This window comes from Morone saxatilis, unplaced genomic scaffold, assembly GCF_004916995.1.
Source record: "Morone saxatilis isolate NCDOM2014 unplaced genomic scaffold, NCSU_SB_2.0 Contig12, whole genome shotgun sequence".
Taxonomy (NCBI): domain Eukaryota; kingdom Metazoa; phylum Chordata; class Actinopteri; family Moronidae; genus Morone; species Morone saxatilis.
This window is the reverse complement of record NW_023339674.1, coordinates 12,113,056-12,122,436: the sequence shown is the minus strand read 5'-3', so window position 1 is coordinate 12,122,436 and position 9,381 is coordinate 12,113,056. Positions and strand designations below refer to the sequence as shown.

Here is a 9,381-nt window from a genome sequence, read left to right as displayed (position 1 = left end):
AAAGAGAGAGATACCGGCTCCACACCCCACCCGGTGGCAGGCTGGCCCTGCTGCCTACAGCTATTGCTGATGTTTCAGACATTGGGTGGTTTGCCATCTGTGTGTGGATTTCTCAGGTCAAAGGCTTTTCTGGCCTGCAGTCCAACCTTTCTTCTGGCTGTCAACTTAACTCTTTCTGCCTACTGTCTGTATGTCTTGTGTGTGTGTGGTGTGTGTGCTGTCCGTTTGTGTGTGTGTGTGTGTGTAAGCTCCTCTTCTGTTATCCAGCACTTCTCAGCTCTGCTAGTGTTTCAAGACGTGTGTGGGGGTGTGCCTGCATCTCTCACAGCCGTGTGCTTTTCATCCATCAGGAAAAGGATACCTCAGCAGCCGTGCTACCATCAAAAGGGGGCTGCACACAAGCCCCTGAGTACGATATTTAGTTTCACTCCAAAGCACGCACACAGTTATCACCTTTGTGCCGACCTGAAATGGACACTTAGGACACTGTTGCTCTGAGCTCCAAAACCACAATGATTTATCTGCCTGAAAACAGGCAGGTCTTTTTTTTTTTTTAAACTGTGTTTCCATTGGGCCTCCTCGTAGGAAAACAATCGACAATAGGTCGCCTATGGATCTCGTGTGGCTGATTGATCAAGATAGAGCAGAGCTAGTTTGTTCTTCAGAGCCGGTGTTTGAGTTTGTGCTTGGGGGAGATCCAGACAGATTAGTGAGGGTGACAGGGAAGCTGGAGAGCCAGCCAGGCCTGGAGGTGCAGCTGGCATTGCGAGCCACTGCTTCCCTTTTCTCTGTGTGTTGGCCCACAGACTTCCTTCAGCCACTGTTTAATCAGCGATTAAGACTACTTTAGATGGCTCGCTCATCTCGTGTGACAGTACATGTTGGGTGGAAGGATTGCTCGTCTTATGCAGTCTCTGGACAATAGGAGTGTAATAATGAAAAGAAGTGAAGTGTTTTTTCCAGTAGATACCCTCCCCTCCTCCTTTCATGTGAAATGTTGTTGTTATATCTTCTTCTGTCCATTTGCAGCATGCCCGTGAGGTGCATACCATGAAAAGGGGAGGGTGAGAGCTTTGATGTGGTCTGTGCTAACTGGGAAAGGGTACACAAGCCTTCACCATCAGACGGTGAAGGTGGTCTACATTGAGGTTTGGCTGTCGCTGTCAGACGGGACCAGCTGGTGTTATGGTGAAAAATGTGGGGGGAATTTCCACCTGCACAAATATACTGTAGGGATGGTAATATTGTTTAATTGTTCTCTGTTTAAAGAGTAGATTTATTACCTGCCACCTATTTTAATGAGCTTTTATTATACGAGCAGTATAACAAAAAGTCGTGTTTGCCAGTCTCTCTGTGGTGCAACATAATATTAGAAACAGAAGGAAACACATTTTCAATACAGATGTAGACAACTAATACAAAAACCCAATAAGTGAATAAAAGTAAGAAGAGAGAGGAGTTCTAAAAATCAAAATCAGAGTGCAGGACATCATGGTAGCATTAAGTCATTAGTAATAATACATCATGGAAAGCAGAGTACACCAGCCCGCTAGAAGCTCCACCTCCTGCCTGTATGCTGCCTCACTGTTCTTATGGCTCAAGCCCACCGCTGTAGTCTCGTTTGCCGATTTGATCGTGGAGTTTGTGTTGTAGCGCCGCTCTAGAGCTAGCAAAGCTGCTGTGCCAGTGAGCGCAGCCTTGTTGAAAAAAGGAAGAATGTTGCTTTAGTACTTTTTATGTTTTAGTGACCAGAATCGTTGGTAAGGTATTGGGCTGCAACTAATGATTATGTCCATTATCAAGGAACCTGTCAGCTGTTTCCCTGATGATCTATAAATGAATAAATATGTTTTATTTCAGCTCTACAGTTTGCTATCATAGACGAAAAGCAGTAAATCTTCAGCTTAAATATTTAATTATTACAATTGTTGTTTTCAGTGTTTTTGGTTTTTGTCAATATTTTGTGGATTTATCAGAGCTTTGACTAACCAGTCTTGTTTGGTTTGTGTGCTTTTCTACAGAGAAAGTTCGTGAGATCCAGGAGAAACTTGAAGCCTTCATAGAAGCTCTACACAAGGAAAAATAAGAGAACCAGGTATTCGGCAGTTACCTGTACTGAAATGATCATCAGCAATGCAGCAAATTCAAATCAATAGAAGTATTATTGGATTGTGAATTGAACAATTTTGAAATAATAGTAAATAACTGTACAGTAACTGTGTACTGTACGTGTATCTGATCTGTAGTTCCTTATCCCCTTTTCTTCACAGAACTATTGAAAGTACATTTATGGATCACAGCAGAGAAATGCACTGAACAAAGACAACTAAATCTGCCGTCATCACCCCCCTGGCCCTGCCCCACCACTCACCTGATTTTAATACCCAACGCTTGGCTTCCTGTACCCCTTCAGCTCTGACGGAAAGATGGACCTTGACAGAAGGATAAGATGGAGGAACAGTTGTCAAGCTTTCTGTTTGATTTTCCATTTTCTTTCTTTTGTCTTGTGAACTGTCCTGTTAACTGGGGGACCTCTGCACAGGAACCCAAACGGTCAGATCAGGAGGAAAATGAGAAGCTTGCACAGTGTTGTCAGACATCTGACCGCTCATTTTCAATAAATGAGGATTATGTACATGTTTATCTCCCCAGTTTTTTTTTTTTCTTGTTTTTTTGTGTGTTTTTCATCTGATGGTCTCTGTGTATATCTGATTATAAGAGTGTGTTATCTCGACAAAGAATCACTGTTCCTGATGGGTGAAGTAGCCTAGAGTTTCATACTTTTATCTCGCTTGGTGCTCCTAAAATACGCCATGGTACCTACCTGGTACACGAGAATTTGCCTCTAGTTAACATTTAGTTCAAAAAGTTTTTTTTTTGTTGCACTTAGGATCCAAAGCACTTAAGTTATCCATCCAAGCTGCAGGTGTACTTTACATTTACTCCAAATGTACCCTCTAAATGAGATGCGTGTTCTCAGCCTCAATCCTTTAGAATCGAGAATAACTCCCTGGTTCAATATGCAGCTTCCCTCCAGTCAACACTCTTCATTGTAACACCACAACAACCACAACACATTAACAGGATCAGCTTTCAAATAGTTGGAAACCATACTATGTATAGACGTAATTCTCATTATTTTGATCTAATGGGGATTATTTGACAATACTATGTTTATATGTCTGCCAAATGTACTCAACTTACCTTATGTTTGTCTTTGTCTTTCTGTGTGTGTGATGTTTGCACCTCCATTATTGTACATTAACATTTCATCTGTATTCTCCCCGAGTTGCAACTAACAGATAATAACAACATCCAACAAATAATAGATAAATGGATTTAAAATGTAATTAAAAATAAAGGCAGAATGTTTGTAGATCATTTAGACACATAAAGCAAAGTGCTGTTTTATAACTGATTGTGTGATGTTTAAGACACTGTTACTCAATAGGCATATTACATCATCAGTTAAAAACATCTTTAATGGTTTAAAAATACATTATCAATCAGTTTAGATGTATATTTCATTTAATTTTGAAAAGCTACGCCACCGTCTGTCGGTCCTCCACTTTGTACCAGGGCTTTAGTCTTTCCCAGTCTAGTATCCAGTCTGTCTTAACCAGTTGGTCCAGTTACACAGGGTTTGGTGGGTTGTCTTGATGTGTTTCCAATCCACACCAGGTTTAATGTCCTTTGTTAATCTGGCACACCAGTTATGTCTCCATACATGTACTCACGCACTTTTCCTCTCCTGTCTGAGATTTAATGGTTGTTAAGATCTTATGTCTCTTGCTGCTTTAGAGAATGAGACCAAACACCCAAAAAACAACAAAAAATCTCCCTTTTGTAAATTAACAAGAATTGTCCACATAGTTAAGAAAGAATGAAAATATCCAACATGCTAGTAAATTTCAACTCTTTTACAAGTCACTGTCCAGGGCCAGATGTTTCCACAATGCTCTCAATCTTGTGCTTCTTCCTCATTTTCCTCTTCAGCTGCCTATTTCGCATCGTCTCTCTTTGCACCTCTACCATTTCGACTATCCTGACTCTTTCCATCACCCATGTAGACACCCACTCACTCTTCCTAGCTATAAAAACAGCCGGATGTTCGACTGAAAGAGGAGTAAGAGGCTCTGTTAGCCCTGTTCTTTCATGCATTCATGTGTATATGGGTATATATATAATACGCCGTGCATTCTGTACAGGTACAGTTAATGGGAAGTCATGGAGTCACTATCATGTACAGCACGTGTATGCAGAGTGAGCCACTTGTGTAACAGAAAACCGGTGAGTTGGTTCAAAAAATGTTTTATGTTGTAGAAAGTAATGTTTGCATGGTGTACCCCATCAGATGTGCTTTATTTATTAAATTTGTGTTTAAAAGAAAAAAGTGAAAATAAAATGGACATAAATAAAAATGACCTTTTTTATGACGTGTCAGCTTCTCCAGTCACAGTCAGTTAAACCTGTTTGCACATTTAAAGTCTCCTGCTGTTGAGGTCATTGTCATCTGTTCAATATTAGATGTTTTTTGATTGTTGCCTCGAACAATGTCCATTTCCCTGAACCTTTAGTAAGTGAGAGACTTAAAATTATGAAAGATGACAAAACAATCTGATGTCAAGGTCCATTTAGTAGCTCTTCCATATAAGATCTTCATTAGCAGATTCAGTTTCAGCTATTAGTCAATTAGTTATATCATTGAGCTTGTTAAGGACTTCTCATCCATGTCAGCTTAAAAGGTTGTGGTTCCAAGATCTTTCTTGACCTTGAAAACAGTTAACAAAACCATTTAACAAAACAGTTTTTTCAACTTCTTAACCAACATAGACATGAAATTTTTAAATGAACATTATACAAGGATTGGTATTTTTTGCAATTTGGCCCTACAGTTTTGGATTGCTATTCACTTGCACCAGTGTCATAAAAATGGACAGCTGTACATGTTCATTTGTTAGGATTACATTACTTATGATTCTGAGCTCTCAGTCTGGGTAGTGCTGCAATCGGTCCATGAGAAAACTCAGAGGAAAAACTTTTGCTCCATAAAATATGATAAAGTTTCACCAAATTCAGTGACATAGTTAGTGGTGTGTACTACTACTTAGCACTTTAAAGCTTTAGGCACTGCTTTAGGAGATCGTACACAGCAACCCAAGTTGAGACAGACTGCAAGAACAGGCATTTGGGGTGCAGATTGGGAATGACAGAGGCAACATTCTCTGTATTACAAGTCAGCATATCACCAAAATTATTTTGAAGCTGTTATTTTAAGGTCAAATGGTTCTGTAATGTTTTAAAAATGCATTTTCATGACAGTTGGGCACGCTCTATCTGACGAAGATCATGTGGATGTGTCTGAAGTGACCAAAACAATTGCTAAATGGACCTTGTGGAAAGACTGTTTCAAGGTAAAGAATGAACACTGAGCCAACTATAACTGAAACAAGACAAAGAGTATGCGGCTTTGTGAGGCTGTACTTTAACAGGGCTTTGGGCTAAATGCTAATGCCCCAATGCTAATATGTTCATAATGACAATATTATTTGTTGTGCATGTTCATCATCTTGTATTAGCATGCTAACGATTGCTCATTTGTGCTAAACACAAAGTGCAACTGAGGCTGATGGGAATGTCAGCAGTTTTGTACCAAAGATGACAGAAACGGTCAAGTTAGGTGATCACCAATGCTTACACAAATCATCCTCTTGGGATGAAGAATCAGAATTTCAGGGTAATGTCTTTAATAGTTGTTGAGATATTTCATTTAAATAACAAGCTGGCATGTTAAAAATAATCGATCACCTTTGATGCGTTGCTTCACTCTCATCCTTGGAGAGTTGTGTTGCATGTACGTGTGTTCCCATTACATAGTTTGCTGTTATCCTACAGCTGGTTGCCTCTGGATGCAGTGACCTGTGTGCTGATGTGATGAGGCCTCTGTCCCAGGTCTGGGCAAACCCTCAGAGTATTTAACTCTGCAGGCTGTTATCTAAACCCAGAGCAGGCTGAAGACATGTTGCAGCCTTAAGGCAGCAGCTAGGGAGAGTCAGACAGGCAGCTGAGGGCCTGGCTGATTAATAAGTCAGAGTCCAGAGGTCCTCCACTCCTGGGCATCCTCTCTTCTTTCACAAGAGCCCGGTTGTTACTTCATCTCCACATTGCTCTAAGGGCAGCACAGTGAGGAGGAGGGATGGGGGGGGGGAGGCAGGCCTCATCCTCACTACCATCACCTGAGGCTTTACACATGGAGATAACTGCCTCATGTCAACTTTCTGTTTTCTGTGTGGCTATTCTATTCCCCTGTTTTCTTAAAAACAAGGGAAGAGGAGTGAAAAAAGCCTAATGACTTTGTAGCAGCCATGAAAAGAAAGAGGGGGAAAAGTCAACCTCCAGCTGAAGGCCTTTGTGCTATCAGATAGCCACGTTCTGGGAGGAGGAAGGCCGGCAGGGACACACTATACACCATTAGCATCTGCAAAGACCGTCACGTTGACTAATAGCCAGAGCCACAACGGCACAGTGGTTCAGTTTGTGTTTTCCCTCAATCCCCTTTATGCTGGTGACACAAAAGCAGCCGGGCCAGACCTTTCAAATATGCCACAACAGCGGACGTGCACAAAGCTTCATTTCTAGTCTTTCTTAAGAAAAAGAAAAGGCCGATCTTGTTTCTTCGTTTTTTTAATCCCCCACCTCATCACACAGACACATTCTGGGTTCTTTTGGCAGGGGGTGTGGCGGGCCGGTATATGATGAAAACGTTGAATAAGTCTTAGAAAAGGGCAATAAATTGTGGGGATGGGCGTTTTTTGGCAGTAGCAGCAGTGTTAGCATTTGTTTGCCTTCTTGTTGGCGATGCTGGCTTTGTTCTCGTCTTTCTGTTCCCTGTGTTATCGAGCTGTCGGTTAAGGTTGTGGGAGAGGCAGAGATTCTGGCAACCAGATTAACGTACATGGCTGTCAACTGATGGGATCCTGTCTCAAATTGGCTGTTGGGCACTGCACAGCTGTTTCAAACCATCCTCAGGTGGACCTTTACCAACTATAGTTATAACTATAGTGGTTTAAGAAGTCCACTTTAAAGATTGTTTAATTCATTGTCTCTTGTTAGTCAGGAAGCTAACTAAGTCATATACAACACAAAGAGAAAGATATATTCCTGTGTAGTGGAGCAAGTGGAAGTGTATACTTCCAGAATAAAACAGAATCTGTTAAGCTCTAAAAGTAGATCATTCAATTTCAATTTCAGTTTGCTTACTAATTGTCTGTAATTAGATTTTCATAAAAGTGACTGATTAAAGGCCCTAAAAAGATTTTTTAATCAGCTTCTTTACACTGGGAAATTGAGTCCCACATGAACACGACATTTTCTGGCAAAGTTCAAACTGATTTTCTTAAGTTTCCTCTGAGATCTGGCTGGTGTCGCCTATTTCTGTGCACCAGTCAGTTTAGCAATATTATAATCAAAATATAATTTCTCAGTCACGCTGAAGCAGAATAGTTTTTGAGTAGTACGTTTTTCATAAATAATACCCTTTTTTTTCTTCTAACTTTTTATTTTGATTGTTGCTTATTTATTAATGCATATTTAATTGTATATAAAAATATTTAAGAGCTCTCGAGATAAATGTTTTGGGAGCTTTACAATATAACAAAAGTAATATTCTTATATGTTGATTACTGGGATTGTGTCATGGCTTTGATTTTTTTAATTAACCAGATTTGAACAATGCTTTCCCTTTCTTAATATAATTTTTCATGCATGCGCAGTAAATCTACTTCCTATTATTGTTATTTTCTCAGTGTCTTTACAACCACTGAAGCACCATGACGCACCAGTTTGTTTAGATTTTTGACAGTAAAAGAAACAACACTTGATTCCTGAATGCACATTTTGATGCACTGACTATAACACACACTGACATAAGAACCTCTCAGGACACAAGAGACACTGTATAATTTTTGAGGAAACAATATAACACATAAAAGACACTGATTTGGCCTATGAGAGTCACTTATCAGCACTTCAGTCAGCAAGTGCAGATAAATACAGTGGATGTAAATCTAACACTTTGCGCCCTGGGAGACAAACTGCCACAGTTGAGTCACCGCTGATGAATCTTATCAGAGGCTTGTTGAAGCAACAGGCTTCCTTCTCTGTTTCAGCCAACAAAACCTTCTACTGTCCCCGGGGCCCGCTGCTTTCTGCCCTGCAGAGAATAGCGTCACAATTGGCCTTTGTGTTCATTATGTTGGAGGCATCTTCCCATTGCACTGTGGGGTCCATTCCAATGCTGAATTAGGCCCATGGGGATTTTAGCCAAGTCACAAAGGTCAGTGACCCTTCTTGTCACACCCCCAACACGCACACACACACACATACAGAGAGCCCTGTTCTTGTTCTGTGTGAGCTATAAATTATGGCAGCACTCAGCCCTAAATGTAATGAAATGAAGAAGCCTCGACCGTGTGAATCCTGTGGTGGTCCTGTATCTGTATATGTGTGTTTCCACAGGGGTGGCCGGGCAGAGGACCACTGCATGTTCTCACCATTCAAGTCTGACGTCCACCCTGAAAGAATCCATAAAATGACCTCATCGTCTCACAGCACGGGACGTCATCAATGAATCAGCCCATTGTGGAGGGAAACAGCCTCCATTAATAAATCCCTGATGGTGGATCTATATTTTCCTACTAATCCCCCAAGATGCAGGGTGTCCGCTCACACATGGGGTCGCCCAACACAGAAACAGAAAAAAAAAAAAATGAGCTAGACTTTCACTTTCATATCCTATTAAAGATTTACCATCATATCTGATTAGTGAGGACAATGGAAACCATTTCTACCTGGACTTTTAAATTAGGTCCCAATGTACAGTATATACCTGAGAAATGTAACTTCTATTTTTCATACATAAAGAAAGAGTACATTACATTTTATTAGCAAAATAGACAATGTTTGAATCTTCCTCAAATTGTGTCTGCTTGTTAGTTAAATGTCCTAGGTCTGAGCTTCAGACACAGACAGTGTTCACAATCCTCTCTGTATCATTTGTCCCATTAGGTGGCATCTCCGACAAACCTTTCATACCAAATACAAGGAAATCTGAATTTATCCTTGATGCCACAGCAATAACTAAATGTGACAACATTCACCTGCAGCAGCTGTCATCTCTGCTGCTAATCCAATGTTAGCATACAGAAATAGCTGATTTGATTATAATTTGGTTAAACTGAAATGTGATGGAAACAATCCAAAAACAGGTAGGTGTTAAAAATGCGTTTTGGACATCTGCTAAAATCTGTTCATATTGGTAATCAGATATTGGTTACATCCTAAAGGAGTTTAGTTTAAGGTGACAGGTAAAGTGTGACTGAA

At 40.5% G+C, this 9,381-nt stretch overlaps 1 protein-coding gene across 1 annotated transcript in view; it reads left to right on the top strand.

Moving 5' to 3' along the window:
- opa1 (OPA1 mitochondrial dynamin like GTPase) overlaps positions 1-4,433 on the top strand; it is a 36,934-nt gene extending 32,501 nt beyond the window's left edge. Inside the window, 2 exon segments of the mRNA XM_035653088.1 lie at positions 2,022-2,095; positions 2,271-4,433. Of these exon segments, the coding sequence (XP_035508981.1) occupies positions 2,022-2,086 (65 nt within the window). The 3' untranslated portion in view covers positions 2,087-2,095; positions 2,271-4,433.
- The last annotated feature ends 4,948 nt before the right edge of the window (positions 4,434-9,381 follow it).